Here is a 16081-nt window from a genome sequence, read left to right on the forward strand (position 1 = left end):
CTGTGTTATTCAAAGTGCAGCTAACAGTGGACATAGATTAGAATTAAAATGTCTAGGTTTATTTACCAGTCACAAAATAAATTATTAATAACACAATAGGCAATGTAAGATTAGTGGATTTATATGATTAGGTGGCTGCAAAGTTTACAGCATTATTATGGATTTACTGAATTTGCCACAGAATTTCCAGAATACGCAGATTTCAGCAAAATGTTTTTTTCAAGCTCAAAAGGATGAAAATAATACCCCCAGACAAAGTGCCACATCATTTGCATTTTTTGCCGCATAATTTTGATAACCTTGGTCCTCCAAGCTACATAATCCTAGTAGTCTGGAATATAAAACCTATGCACGGGGGCGGAAAAAATCTGTATTTCACACCTAACCGGGAAATACTTTCCATATTTCACGGCTTCTTAAAAATATGTGGGTTTATTACCACTTCTTTTTGTGCAATAAAAGCACCAAAACATGTAATACATGCATTTTTACTTGAATATGCCTTCTCACTAATCTCCACTGTACCCATCAGTGTGGAGCAGACATTTTGGTGGGGATGAGTATCTTTTTTAATGTGGTATTTTCTGTCATCTAAGGTAGTGTTCAAACGATTGAGGAAGTTTCTGTTCCTGCAATACTTCCTTAAAATGGCTTAACACTGCTGTGAGAGCAATGAGGCTCTATTGTAAATTACAACTATAAAGCCGGTTCCCATTTTAATTTTCATATAAAAATACACACTTACTCCTGAGCCAAACGCACTCAGTCACTGTTTCTTCCTCTCCAAATGAAAGGTTAGACAAAGATACACAGATTTTTTTTTAATACTCACATTTTATTGGTTCTATATGAACATTATACAGACATGACCACGTAAGTACCATAATTACTGACAGATAGTACAGATCCCAGTTCCACTGCCCCTGTGCACTCGCATACAGGTCATCAGTTTGCATTTGTGTAGCCTGATGAAGATACACAATCAAAGATCTCCCCAATTCCACCCCTCCAATCAACCCAGCAGTCCCAGCCATTTGCCCCACACTTGTTTGTATTTCTTTGGACATCCCCGAGCCAGGTATACCGGTTATTCCTATGAGGCACGCCAATCTACGCCCTTCCTCCATTAGGCCAGCGAGGGGGGGCAGAGTTCTTCCATCTCGCTGCAATGTCTCTTTTGGTCACCACCAGGGGAGTACCCAAGAAAGTCCGATCTGCCCTTGAACCCCCTACACCTTCCAGGATCCCCAAAAGCACCACCCGGGGAGTACAGGGGACCGCCCAACCCTATGTGATAGTCAGCTCCCCGACCACTGCCGCCCAATAGTTAGCTAGAGGGGGGCAGGGCCAGGTCATATGATAAAAATCTGCAAGCTCATCTGCACAGCGGGGCCACATCGGGCTGGCAAACATCCGGCTCAGTGTAACCTGACGAGGGTGAGATAGGCACAATGAAGGTAGTAGAGTTGGAAAAGTCTCAACCTGGCCGAAATGGTAATCACTCGTGGGGCCATGAAAGCATCCCTCCAATCCTCATCTTCTGTAGTACCCAACCAACCTTCCCGTTGGTTCGTAAGCGATCAAGCGAGGTGGGGGCCTTTATGATGAGGGATTATGTAAATCCAAGAGACTCCTCCTTAACCCAACTCCCCCATAAGTACCGTAGCTTCAAGGAGACTGAACCCAGGGAGCCTGGTGCCCGTAGGTATATGTGTCACACAGATTTAAATGCGTGCATGCTGCAATAGAAATTAATCATGGGCAGTAGTGTTGGCAGCTATATTAGTGAAGGAGCTGAAGCCATGTAAAAATGATATTTATTCTTGTCTTATGCATCTATAGCATAAGACACTTCTGCAGGATTCTATTGATATAACCAGAAGTAAGCCTGTGAGTAGATCCATGCATGTGAAAAAGTGTGTGCATGCCCATAACCCTGCTGCACCGCTCTCAAAGGGTTCCTGTAACTCCTGCTGGTGCGCAACGCCTGCACCCTCAGCCAGCGCGTAGCTCATGTTCCTTCACCTGTATAGATGTCTAGTGCTCTCTCACAGGAAGATGGAAGGTGCAGCTAGCCGTATAAGGGAGTATGCAGAGCTTTTGTCGACTTAGGGCACCATGATTTTAGGGCACCTTGATTTGAACCCTTCCCTTTGTTTGTGGTGACACCAAACAATACATTAACGATTATCGCACATGCACTAACAGAGGCTCCTGCAAGAAATCCCTCTTGTTGTACCCTTGAAGTTGACCTGCACTCACAAGCTTTATGCTTTACTCCTCCATCCATTCAATTCACTTCACAGGGTTTGCCCTCCTTCAACCACGTCAGGGAAGTGAATATATAAAATGTAAAGTTCCTACAGTTTGTGAAGGGTTTACGTTTGATGATCCTATTGAAACACAATTTCAAAATTGACTAGACCATATTATACAACTGTAAAACATAGCTGTCAAGTGAGTCTAGCTACCGCTATATGAAACTCTTGAATAAATCTATCCGTCACATGTGCAACACCTTCACTCCAACCCAGTGTTTAACTGGCTTAAAACAAAAATATGTGCTAGTGACCAAACATTTTTTTCTGACATTGGTATTGGCACCATCCACAAACAGCACTGCCCAGTGACTCAGTGAAAGGCAGACTTCTTATGAAGGGAGTAAAAGGAATGGGTGAAATATGCTGCAAAGTTTCTTTTAGTCAACGTTGTAGTCACTGCCTCCTACTGCCACACCTTCAAAATGCTCAATGTAGTCTTCAAATGTCTCTCAGACACATCATGCAGAATGGTCACCCAGGCCCTCATCACCAGCAAGCTGGACTAAGGCAACGTACTCTGTCGGAATCACAGTCTATCTGCTAGAAGACTTCAGACCATACAAAACCCAGGAGCCGGACTCCCCACCATGTTCACATCACCCCGCCCTACATAGACCTCCACTGCCCCCCAATTCACTAACCCAAATGCAACACACTCACCGGGTACTTCTGCTCAGCCACAATCCTGCTTGCACATGTCCCCCACATACAAAGAACCAGCTTTTCCCTACCTTGTGCCCAAAGCCTGGAACAACCTTCCCCTACATATTTGAGCTGCCTCTTAAGTACTTGAGCACCGCAAGAAAGTGGAAACATAGCTCTTCACCTGGACAAGTCACAATCAAAACTGACATAACCCCTGCTTTCTCAGCATCAGGATACTTTCTAGGGTGAGCTGTGCACTTCACAAATACCCTTAACATAAAGTTCGCCTTAGCATTATTGCTGTGGTGTTGCTCGTATAGCTCTTACTCTGGTGTCTCCTGTGCCACACTCTGTCTCTGTTCGTTTTCCTCTCAGTCACACTCTCCTCATTTCTTTCTCACCTTTCTGTCCATATTAGCATACATGCTTAATTCTCTTTCATTATGATCTACCTTCTCTATCTCTCTCTCTCTCTCTCTCTCTCTCTTCAATCGCTTCTCTCAGTCTCTTCTCTCTCACTGTCATTTTCCCTCCCACCTACTCCTCCTCGTTCCCTATCAGGTGATTAACCTGGGTGAGAGATGTGTGATACTCTCACAGAATATTAGCTGGTCCTGGTTTTTTAGTTCCCACAGAACCTCTGGTTTTACAATAAATGAATAAATGCTGAAAGAGCTCAACTCTGGCTGTGAACTGGCTCCCCTCCATATCTATGTCTACCACTGTCTGCAATGGAGCACAGCTGCAAACTTGGAAGAGCTCTGTTCTGCCAGCCCAGGGTCGCAGTGCTATGTTTGCAGGAACTCAGCTCCAACTCAATAAATGATATTACCTATGGGTACACTGTCTCTGCTCCATGCATGGAGTCAGTACTATGTATGCAGGGACTTGGCTGCCTCTGTGCTGAAGCTCAGCTCCATCTCCAGAGGAGTGAGCTCAGCTCTACAAGATGATAAGGATATGTTTGTGGCAGTGCTCCACTCTCTGTACGCACAATAACCTACTTTTCTATGTGGAATTTATGTCTCCAAACTGTCTATCTCCAGAAGAACAACAAACTTCCTTTCCTTAACCCCTTCGATGCTGCCGTCGGCCATTGGCCGACGGCAGCACTACCTCGCTGGTGCTGCTGTCGGCCAATGGCCGACACGGCCCCGCCCGTTTTGCAGGAAGTGCCGCACTTCCGCAAAATCGGCGGCGCAGCAAACAGGTTAAAAAAGGCCCTGAAATGAGCTTCCTGATATCGAGCAGACTTAACCCTTTTGAATGGTGATTTTTTTAATTGACTTTGTGCTGCAAGTGTTTGAACACATGGTGCTAATCTCTTATCCCCTCTTAATGGCACACACGCTTCCTTCCCTGAGTGCGATTTGTTGTGAACATCTTCTTGATGTGCTTTGCTTTTATATCATTTTGGTATGTCCTTTTGATCTACATTTGTAGTGAGGAAATTTAGAAAGAGCGAGGAAGAGCAAGCTGAGACAAGGAGACAATGTTTGTTATGAGACAAGACAAAGGTGAAATGTATGGGGTGGAAAGGGGCAGGTTGAGAAAAATGAAAAGGGAGGATGACAGAGAACATGAGAGAAGGCAGCAACATGTGGAGAGATTCACAAGAGGGATCTAGGGCAGGATGAACAGTGCTTAGGTTCAGGTGACTACCTGAGGACAATGGAATAGAAGTTAAACTACACTGTAGCACATGGGAAGGAAAGAGTGGGCCTGTGCAGAACCATAAAGTTAAAGAAAAAAACTAAAATGTGAACTATTTTCTCAGAGCACCAAGGTTTAGCTTTAAAACAGATGGACTCAGTGGAACCATGTCTCTGAAGTAGGTGTGTTAACCCACGGCACTACACTTACTGGTTTGGAACCTTTGAAACATGAATGTGTCTTGGATTTGGAGCAGGCACTAATTTCCCTTTAGCTCAAGGTTTTCCAACCACAAACTGCCACTGGCAGGGACGGTAAGGATGATCAAGAGGTAGAACACATGAGAGCAGAGCAGACTGGGGACCCCCATCCTGCTACGGCAGAAAGCTTTGGTGGTAGAAGTGCCAGGTGCTGTCTGTCCACAGTATCATTCTGATCCACCTCTTCCATCTATTATATGTCTGTCCACCAAACAAAAAAGAGCAAGAGGCATACAAGGCCTTCTGGGAGGTAGACTGTGAGATGTCGGAGGGGTGTAGTTTGACTATGATCCCCTAATGCAGACGCAATCCATGTTATTTAGCAGACATACTACACATGCCTCAGGCAGCACAGTATACCTTCTAAAATGGGGCTGTCAAGGCACACATCAGTGCATCCCTGAAGTCAATGAAAAGCTGCAAAGTGCATCAGGGCCAGGATTCCCAGTACTATCCCAGCTTCTTACAGGCCTGTGCTTCTAGTCCTATCAACAAAGCGATTGGAAATTTGTGATTGTGCGGCTGCATTTTTTCCGCATAATTATGGTTTTGCCGCATTTGCCACATAATCATGCTTAATTGCCAGATTGAAACAAAAATAATTGTTGCTAGCTCAAATGGTTCAAAAGTTACTAGAAACCCAGTGACGTGTTGCCGCATATCAGAAATCCCTTTGCAAAGGTTGACTGGTATTAACAAGAGTAAAAAATTACAAGATAACGAAATGATACAATCACAAAATATGCTGCATTACGCAGCATAATTTGCCTTTTCTTGTCGTATAATTTAGTCAACCCTGCTGCATAATTTAGCCCTGCCCGGATGCATAATTCCAGTGATCTTGCATATCAAGAAGCTGAGAGGGGTATTGAGGTGGGGCTTCCCCTTTTCAATCCTGCCATTGCTGGTTCATCTGGCTCCTCGTTGGGAATCATGGCTTGCTGGTTCCTACGCTCAGCACCAGATTCCTGCTTTGCTTCTGTCATGGAGCCACCAAATTGCCAGCTAAGTAAACCAGGTAAGTTAAACAAAAAATGTATTTATCTATGCGTTAGTGTATGTGTTTGTGAGTGATTGAGAGTGAATGGGATTCGGTGAGAGTGTGTGTGTTTGGGAGTGTCAATGTGAGTGAAAGTGAGAATTAGGGTTTGGGAGTGTACATGAAAAAATGAAAGTGACTACGAGGGAATGAGTGGAGGAGTAGGAGTGTGTTAGAACGCGTAATTGATTGGAGGGAGTTAAAGTAAGAAGTGGGTCTGGTGGCTTAGTGGACTAATGTATCCACTGTAGGAGCCTGTGTTCGACCTCATGGTCACATGTTCCAATCTCGGCGGGTCAACTCAGCCTTTCATCCTTCTGAGGTCGATAAAATGAGTACCATTGAGTTGGGCAACAATAAACATCTGTTATTCAGCGCCAAGATACCCTTGGGAGAACGTGTGCTTATCAATACACGTTAAGTGAATCGTGGGTGTAGCTACCAATGGTGCAGCAGGTGCCTTTTAACCAGGGCCCTGTGCTATTGAGTGTGTGTTATGGAATGAGAATCAGTGAATATGTTTGTGTGTGAATAACAGTGAGTTGGAGTGACTATCACTGAGAATGTGAGTTAGAGAGAGAGGTAAAAAGACTATGGCCCACATTATCAAAACGCAGAGCAGCACCCAAAGTTGCTGCGTTGCGTGAGGGGGAGCACGAAAACACCACATCTATAAAGATAGGGCACCTTCCTGCACTCTCCCTAGCGCTGGCACACAATTAGGCTACAGAGCGCCACACACAACTGTGCACCATAGTGCAAAGGTGTCTCTGTGAGACTAGCATAGGTTTTACACTGGAAGTGTCCTTCTAGTATAAAAAACAATGCTCTGACTAACTTTAAAACTTGTTCTACTTCGGATTTGTGCTGTACAGCCCAGAACACATGCAAAGTGGAAAAAGGTAGGAGAAATAAAAGCTTTTTAATGACTGCTATCAAGAGTTTTTTTTTTTTTACGCAAAACACGGTCTACAACTGTTAGTAGATAAGGTTTTACATAAAAAATCATGGGTGGTTGCATGGCAAAAGGTTTCGTCCTGGAAAGTAAATTTAAAAAAACATTTTGCATTGGCTTGCGTCACTTTTGAGTTTTGTTACTGAATATCTTAACATGGATAGTCGTGTGAGACCTAAGTCAAATGGATATGCCGGGTTGTAAGTGATTGTACAGGGACACAATACGGACAATGAATACCATCACTTTCTGGTCTAAACCTGATTACTGTATCAAATCGCAATTTAGCGTGTATGTGGCGTTGATACAATCCACTGTTTGGATTAAACCTAGGGGCCATACTGAGGAGTTGGAAACTTGAAGAGTCATATAAAGTATGCCCAGACGTGGATCCCTTGCTCACTTTGTCACTGGATTCAAGCTAGCCTGGCTGATGGGTGTTACCTCGAAACCGGACCTAGGATGCTTCTTTCCGGTCCGGGGAAGACCTGGCTTGGCAGTTCGGGCTGGACTGTTACCATGAAGAACAGGGTCAAGACTGATTTGCATATGGCTGGGTCTGAACTGGGGTGGCAAAGTGAGCTAAAGAATGATGAAGGATTCAACCCAGATCTGTGACTGGGGGTGAGTGTCTGAAAAGTTTCAGCGCACCGTCCATCATCTCCTTGTGTTTGCTTTTTCCGTCCTAAATTGGCAGGTTATGCTCAGACATGGGTCCCTTCCTCACTTTGCCACTGGATTCAAGCTAGTCTGGCTGATGTGTGGTGTTACCCCGAAACCAGTCGCAAGACGCTTGTTTCCGGTCCACGTAAGGCCTGGCTTGGCAGTTCTGGCTGGACAGTTCCCATGAGGAACAGGCTAAAGACTGATTTGCATATGGCTGGGTCTGAACAGGGTTGGAGAAGTGAGCTAAAGAATGATGATGGATTCAACCCAGATCTGTGACTGGGGGTGAGTGTCTGAAAATGTTCAGCGATTCGCCCGTCATCTACTTGTGTTTGCGTCATATTGGGAATGACATTTCTTATTGAGAAAGAAACAGTCCAAGAACTTGCCTTATACTCACATGTGTCATTAAGCACTGGCCACCTTGGAATGTTATTTCCTCAAAAAGGAAGATTTTAAGACCATCACCTTGAGGGCACATGCGTTCGCAAACACAGTGAGGCACCTACACATATTTTGGCATTTTTAATTAACCTTTAACAACATGGCCGACATTCACTTTAAGACAGTAAATTAAAAATGAAAAATAAAGTCATTGAGTCCACCAAAAAAGAGGAATAAAAAAATATCAAAACAGAGAGCACGACAAGGAGGTTAGGGGAAGCACCAGATGAATGGGAAACACACTGCAGATGTGGGGACACTCAGGAGAAAAGTGTGTAACTAAACATTATAAAAATAAAAGTAGGCAGCAGGATAGAGATGCAACATATAAATGGGGTTGAAAGCAGAAGGAGACAGATGGGGGTGGGGATGACAGTAAGAATAAACAGACGGGGAGAATGCAGAGTGCTGAAAGAAAAGTCAATAATAAAACCATCCATTAAGAAGCAATGTAAGTAAGTTAGGCTCCAGGAGAGGGACAGACACAAGAACAGGGTTGAAAACCAATGAATAAGAAATACATTGAGAAAGACGACAAAGCAATCCAGTCATGAGAATGTGGCTGACCCAAAGCCCACTCCATCTATTGTATTTTAGACTATAGGCCTTCAACAACAGGCAGCTAAAGCGGTCTATAAGTGAGACCTAAAAAGGCTACCGTGAAAGGGACTCGTGAGGACAGCACTTCACCAAGATATGGCGTAACTGGTGCATGCGTTGGGTCAGACCTGGCAAGATAGGTGATTCTCTCTTTTTTAGATGACAAGACAAGCAAGCCTGATGCAAGTTAAGAAGCATGGTGAGAAGGATACAGCCAGCCAGCCTGGAGATACATACAGGTGCATATGAGGTCATGAAGACTTTTTATCTTTCAAAAAAGGAAGAGCCTCACAGAAGACACAATAAAAGGGTAGTGGAGAAAATAGGCTCATGGAAAGTAAGCCGACATGGTAGTGAATGTGGGTCTTAAGAGGGGAGGGTGCAGACAGAGAACAGAGGAACCATCCATTGAGACAGGCTGAAAAAGCAACAACGAAATACAAAAGTAATTATACTAGGGGAATCACAGCAGTGCCATGATATAATAAGCATATCAGTCACAAACACTAGGCTTAGTGCCATCACTGAAGTCATCATTTCCTGCCCACGCCAAAGGATTCGGCCTTAAAGATAGAAGGGGAAAGATGGAAAGAAGATGATCTGCATTTTATCTGCATAAGGTGATAGGAGAAGCTAAGTGAGGTGAAGATGTCACTTAAGAATATGGTGTAATGGAACAGGAGAGAGAGTCAAAGACTAAGCCCATGAGGAATTACCTCAATAAGGATTGTGGGTGGGGAGAATGAAGCGAACAAGGTGTCAGAGAAGGATCAAACATTTCTCTGGGCAAGTGTGACTAGCAGGAGTGGGTGGACTATTGTGATGAATTCCTACGTAATTCGATATTCCATTACCTCAATCACATTCAACACAAATTCACTCCTCTTCACAAAGCTACCTCGTATGATACCTTCAATGCCATATTTCAGTCTATCCTCTACTCTTACTACCTTCACTGCATGTTCTCTCTTTCTGACCATATCAGCAATCTTGGTTTACTCCCACCATCCACACTGTTCGATCCCTGTTAGGCATTCAGTGCCATAAGTGCAGGATGTCACACACTCTTGGAAACCAGCAGGTAAGGCCTAAATGACTTTTCAAATGCTCTTATCTAGGCTCAGTTTTAATAGTGCCAGTGCCACATCACTTAAGCCACCTGCATCTATCTTTCATACTAAACTCCCTCTTAATACACCCTTGAACAACATCCAACTCAATTCATTCAATAAGTAAGCACATGTGCCTCCTACTTCTCTATCATTATCTCCTTCATGCACAGCACAAACGTTTATGACCTCCTGTCTCCTCCTCCAATCTGCATGTCTCCAACTACACCAAACTTACTTCTAGCATGATTGCCCATTTCATCCAAGGCTTCTTGGATCAATGCAATAGCTGCAGATGGTCATAAAGATGGGGACACACAGGAGTACATGACTGGCTGTAATCAACCTCAATAATTTTCACAAAGTGGTTCTGTTGGGCATCGAACAATTGCTTTAAAAATGGCTGCATTAGATCATTACACACTAAAATTAATAAACCTCTCTGAAAACAACTGAAATTCAAGTTTTTTTATATCAGTAAAAAGTGAGAAACAATCACAATATACAGGAATTAATTCATTCCATGATGACACAAGTTTCAATACGTGAGGAACCGTTACGAAAACATGTGATAAACGTGACTGTTGGTGAACAAAGTGATCAGTGCATTGAGTTCAGTGACACATATATACAATTTATACAAGGGGATTGCTCCCTTGGCAGCGATCGTGACCGGACGGACTGCCTACTTGATTTACTCTGGGTTGACCTTTTGGCTGCCCCCCAGGCTGTGACAATTCCCACCTGTTCGACCGATTCCCAATACCTTCCCTTGTCTTGATAAAGACCCGCCGCGACCACCAACTGGGGCGCCTTAGGGTCGAAACGTCGACGCTCAATATTGACCAAGATAACTCCAGGCACCTGCAAAGCTGCCTCTTGTCTCCTTGGAGTATTAACTCAACACTCTGGCCTTTTTAACAATCCCCTTGTATAAATTGTATATATGTGTCACTGAACTCAATGCACTGATCACTTTGTTCACCAACAGTCACGTTTATCACATGTTTTCGTAATGGTTCCTCACGTATTGAAACTTGTGTCATCATGGAATTAAGTAATTCCTGTATATCGTGATTGTTTCTCACTTTTTACTGATATAAAAAAACTTGAATTTCAGTTGTTTTCAGAGAGGTTTATTAATTTTAGTGTGTAAAGAGCTAATGCAGCCATTTTTAAAGCAATTGTTCGATGCCCAACAGAACCACTTTGTTCTTAACCACACTCACCCAGGTTCTGAGGGACACAGGGTTACCCCATTTATGTTTATCAATAATTTTCACAGCATCTTTTGACAGCTAGAAACAAAGCAGAACAGATGTACAAGGGGCACTGACCGCTAATCACATCTTCTGCACCAGGTAGTCCGGGAGCTAGGTGGATGTGCATCCGAGACATACGTGAGAGTCCCCGGCTCTTAATGGATGGCCAGAACCGTAAGTAGGTACCGTGGACAACGCTGTCCGGTAACTGGGAGTCCTTGGTGATCGGGATCAGCTCCAACTCCTCTACCTTTGAGAACCAAATAAGAAAAGAGTGATTGTACAGAAAACAAAAATACCTCTTTTACCACAACATTCAATACAGAACCTGATGCCGGGATGTCTGGCCACTTAGGAGAGAGTGCATTTGTCATCGCCAAAACCCTGACAATTGGTCCATATCTGATGCTTCTGGGGCAATATTAAACCCCCTACTTGATGATGCACTAGGCAGCAGCTACACATTGCCTTGGCATATTAGCAGCTGGGTATGTGGGTAAAGACTTATCCCGGTGCAGGTGATAGACAGGATAGACATACAACCATATACTTTGTTCATCAGCATAGTGAGCTGGCAAAGCACTGTTTAAAGTGTGCATATCTTTTTGGCCGGCCGTCTTGCAATGGATAGTTAGACACTTTAAACAGCTCTAATCTAGCGGTCTAATAACAGCTGGGTTAGAGCAAGCCAAAGCCTCCAGAGTGCTGTGGAGTGCCGAGAGCAGCGCCCCGATTGGTCAAGAGAGTTTCTGCTTCCAGATCCAGTGGTGAGAAGAGGGTTGGAGCAGAGGGCGTTGAGTGCTTTAATGTAAGTTTTTATTATTTTTTGGGTGTATTTAGCGCACGCACACCAGCCCCTCTCCGTAGATGCCAGTCGCAACTGAATATGATACCTCCTACAGCCTTCTGAGTACCTAGCTCATGATTTGGGGCTCCTGGCTACCCAGTGGTCTTACACACCTGCAAAGAGTGGCCTTGGTTAGCCCGAATCTGCAGCCTGCTGTCAGCCGGATGCGAGCGGGTGGCGAAGCGCTGCTTATTGTTGTTCTCTACCACCCGAAGCACATCTCCCTCTGTGTAGGCATGGAACTGGGGCAAACCAAGAATCTCGTCCACATACAGGAACCCATCTGCAGAGATGAGGAGAACAGGGATGACATTCAGAGATAAACAATAGGGAAAGTAGAGAGGGATGGGAGTGAAGAAAAACAAGGGAAGAAATGGCCGCTTAATTATGTGCACACACATTCCTGTAGATGAGCGCTCCACCCCCTCACACCATGCCGACGCAGGGTTAAAAGGGGATGCGTAAGGTCAAGGGCTCACCGGATCCCAGCTGCAAACCCACTTTGTCGGCTCCATGGCGCAGGACGAAGGACAGAGCTTTGGACAGACGCACGTCTGGATTCTGAGGAAGACATTGGAAAGCAATTATTAAAGTTGATTTTCTTTAAAGTCATTCATGAGCAAGAAGCGTGACAACAGGGGACGGTTCCACACCTGTTCCAGACATTAAGCTTAAGTGATATGGATAAAGGACCATGTGAACTCCAGAGTTAGGCTCATGCATAGCAGCTTTGATCTGAGAGTTGAGAAGACAACAAGTGCATGTCCCTTTGGAGGTAGACATGACACTGTTTGCAGGAGACAACCTCTCAACACAAATTAGTGTTGGAAGTGGAATCTAAGTGAACAGGTCAAAGCAGCTATCTAAGATGTTACCTAATCTGTCCCAAAAACAAGGAGATGATGGACGGAGCTCTGAAACTTTTCAGACACTTACCCCCAGTCACAGATCTGGGTTGAATCCATCATCGTTCTTTAGCTCACTTCGCCACCCCAGTTCAGACCTAGCCATATGCAAATCAGTCTTGACCCTGTCCCTTATGGTAACAGTTGAGCCCGAACTGCCAGGCCAAGTCCTCACTGGACCAGAAACAAGCATCCTGGGACTGGTTTCTGGGTAACACTCCTCATCAGTAAGGGTGGCTTGAATCCCGTGGCAAAGTGAGCAAGGGACCCATGTCTGTACATACCTTTCCAACTTAGGGCGAACAAAGCAAATACAAGGAAATGATGGACGGAGCACTGAAACTTTTAAGACACTGACATTGAGCTTAAATAATATGGAAAAAGGATTATGTTAAACCCAGAGCTAGGCTTAAACAACAGGTCAAAGCTCCCATCTAAGATGTTACCTCATCGTGTCGCCTTTCACGACCACCCCTTGCTTGTCTTCTGGCACCATCTCGTAAATGGTCCATCCCTCCTTTCGACCAGTGCTCAAACAGGGACTTGCTGAAAGATGAAAGTAACAGTTCCCTGAGGTTTGAATTATGCCACCTGAGGAGTGCCTGTCTCTTAGGCTACAACAATGCTAACAATGCAACAGTGTTCAAAATGCCAGGCAATAGACCTAAGAATTCCCCTGAAGATGGGGTTAGAAGGACCTGCAAAAACACACCTAAGAACTTATCTGTTCAACTGAAGCCGACCAATATCCTACATACACAGGGCCGTCCAACACTAGATCCATTTGTTCACAACACCTTTATATGTCTATGGTTAGCATCTGATCCGGTTTACCTGGAACTGTCGTGGTTTGCAGTGACAAATATGTGAAACCCATTGGAGTAGCGAAAAAAACCTCCTTTCGTCTGCTGGTTACCATGTGTTGGGTCTTTGGCCACTTTCAGTGGCCTTCTGATATTGATTAAAAGTCAGTGAGGGGTTGAAACTCTGGGTAAGGAGGTGAAGCTATTATATGCCTGTAAATCACATATAAAGAAAGGCCCCGCTCTGGTCCTGGAGTAAGGGGCACCACTGGTCTAATTTTCGAGGGACAATTTCTATTTTCTGGAGAAAAAAAAAGACATGGTTTTCCTGGTTCTGAAATATTTTACATCTCATTCCTTTCATTTCATTTCAATAGCATTTTAAACCTATGCCACAAAATACTGATGTGAATATAACTTTATATACCAAACAATAACAAGCATTGGTGAAGCCAATAGGTCCCATCTATGCAAGAGCTATTGGCTTTGCCAATATGTTTAAGCAATGTTGTACACCCGAATAGCTACTCTTCAGCACGGCTAAAAGTTAGAGGGGAATGAAGAGTGGCGTGAAGTAGTGTGTCATAAAGTGGAGTACAGTGGAGTGTTATGGAGTAGCACACAGCAGACCAGAGTGGCAGGGAAAGGAGTGAAGTGGAGTGTCATGGAGTAGCATACAGTGTTATAGAGAGTCATGGAGGGAGTAGAGTGTAGTTGAGTGGAAAGGCATACAGTAGAGTAGCGTAGAGTGGAGTACAGTGCCAGAGTTTAGTGGAGAAGTGTGGCTCACTGGTTAGAAGCGGCAGACCCTGAAGCAGAGGTCAGGCCCGGGACCAGGGTTCAATTCCCGACGCGGCAGGGTCTTGGGCTCAATGTCGCGGACTCGATAATTCTCGCCTCGGTGCCTACTCTAATCATGAGTCACACTCTGCAACTCTGGGCAATAGCTTGCTTAATCTCCACAACGTCCCCAACAGCGCTGGGATGCCTGGCTTCACCTTGGGGGTGCCCAGGAGGGGGCATCTCACAGGGAAAGCCAGGAAGGGTTCCACAGCAGTATACAGCGCCAGGATTCCCAGAGATGGGGCGACAGTGCGCTTACAAGTATTCACACATTTACAGTTCAGTAGAGTGCCACAGAGTGGAGTGGTGCAGAGCAGAGTGTGATAGCATAGAGTAGAGTGTTGTAAAATAGAGTGGAGTAGATTGTCGTGGAGTACTAAGTCATAGAACAGAGTAGAGAAAAGTGCCATGGAGTGGCATAGAGGGAGTTGCGTAGAGCATCAGAGTGGAGTAGTGTAGTAGAATAGCACAGAGTGGAGTAGAGTGCTGCGGAGTGGCAGAGAGTGGAGTGGCATAGAGTGGAATAAAGTGCCAGTGAAGCACACGTTAATGGAGTAGTGGCATCACAGAGTAGAGTATCGTGGAGTGGACTGTTGTGGAGTGAAGTGCAGTTGAGTGGCCAAGAGTGAAGTGGTGCAAAGTATACTGGAGCAGTGTAAAGTGGCATAAAGTGCAGTGGCGTAGAGTGCATTGGTTTTGAGTAAAATGATGTAGAGTGCAGTGTCGTAGAGTAACAGAGTGCAGTGGCGTAGAACAGTACATAGTAGATTGTAGTGACAGAGTGCAATGGCATAGAGTGGATTGGCGCAAAGTGGAGTAGAGGGAAGTGGCATAGAGTGGAGTGGTGCAGGGTAGAGTGGAATAGTGCAGGAAAAAGGGCAGAGCTGTAGAGTGGCTTTGAGTGTAGAGGCGTAGAGTGCAGTGCTGTGGCACTGAGTTGAGAGGTGCAGAGTAGAGTGCAGTGACATAGAGTGCAGATATGCAGACTAGACTGCCAGAGTGCAGAGTGTTGCAAAGTAGAGTGGTGCAGAGAGCACTGATTTATTGTACAGTAGTGCAGGTTAGAGTAGAGTTACGTAGAGTGCAGTGACAGAGTGCAATGATGTAGAGTGACATAGCGTGCATAGAGTAGAATGTTGTAGCATATAGAGACAAAGTGCCGTGGTGCAAAGTAGTTGGCGTAGGTGCAGTTGTGTAGGGTGCACTGGTTTTGAGTAAAGTAGTGTAGAGTGCAGTGGTTTAGAGTGCAGTGGCATAGTGTAAACTACAGAGGTGTAGAGTGGCATAGAGTACAGTGGTGTGGAATAGATTGTTTCAGAGTAGAGTGGAGTGGTGCAGGGTAGAGAGCAGTGGCATTGAGCAGAGTGGTTTAGAGTAAAGTGAAGTAGTGTACAGTTGAGTGGTGCAAAGTAGAGTGGAGTACTGCAGGGAAGAGCTCAGAGGAGAAGAGTGGAGTAGAATGCAATGGCATAGAGTGCAGTGGTGTAGAGTGTATTGGCGTAGAGTGCATTGGCGTAGAGTGCAGTGGCGTAGAGTGCAGTGGCGTAGAGTGCAGTGGCGTACAGTGCAGTGGCGTACAGTGCAGTGGCGTACAGTGCAGTGGCGTACAGTGCAGTGGCGTACAGTGCAGTGGTGGTGTAGAGTGGCATAGAGCGGAGTAGAGTGGAATGCAGTCATGCAGACTAGGGTGTCAGAGTGCAGAGTCAGAGTGGTGCAGAGTCGAGCTGTG

At 45.0% G+C, this 16081-nt stretch overlaps 1 protein-coding gene across 1 annotated transcript in view; it reads right to left on the reverse strand.

The window, feature by feature from the left end:
• The window catches only part of TRPT1 (tRNA phosphotransferase 1), a 58545-nt gene that overhangs the window by 24858 nt on the left and 17606 nt on the right, over positions 1-16081 (reverse strand). Inside the window, exons 3-6 of the mRNA XM_078660552.1 lie at positions 13153-13252; positions 12281-12362; positions 11915-12084; positions 11030-11204 (exon numbers count right to left, since the gene is read on the reverse strand). Of these exons, the coding sequence (XP_078516678.1) occupies positions 11030-11204; positions 11915-12084; positions 12281-12362; positions 13153-13218 (493 nt within the window). The 5' untranslated portion in view covers positions 13219-13252. The remainder of the gene's footprint in view (positions 1-11029; positions 11205-11914; positions 12085-12280; positions 12363-13152; positions 13253-16081) is intronic.

The sequence above is a fragment of the Lissotriton helveticus genome, chromosome 9, assembly GCF_964261635.1.
Source record: "Lissotriton helveticus chromosome 9, aLisHel1.1, whole genome shotgun sequence".
Lineage (NCBI taxonomy): Eukaryota > Metazoa > Chordata > Amphibia > Caudata > Salamandridae > Lissotriton > Lissotriton helveticus.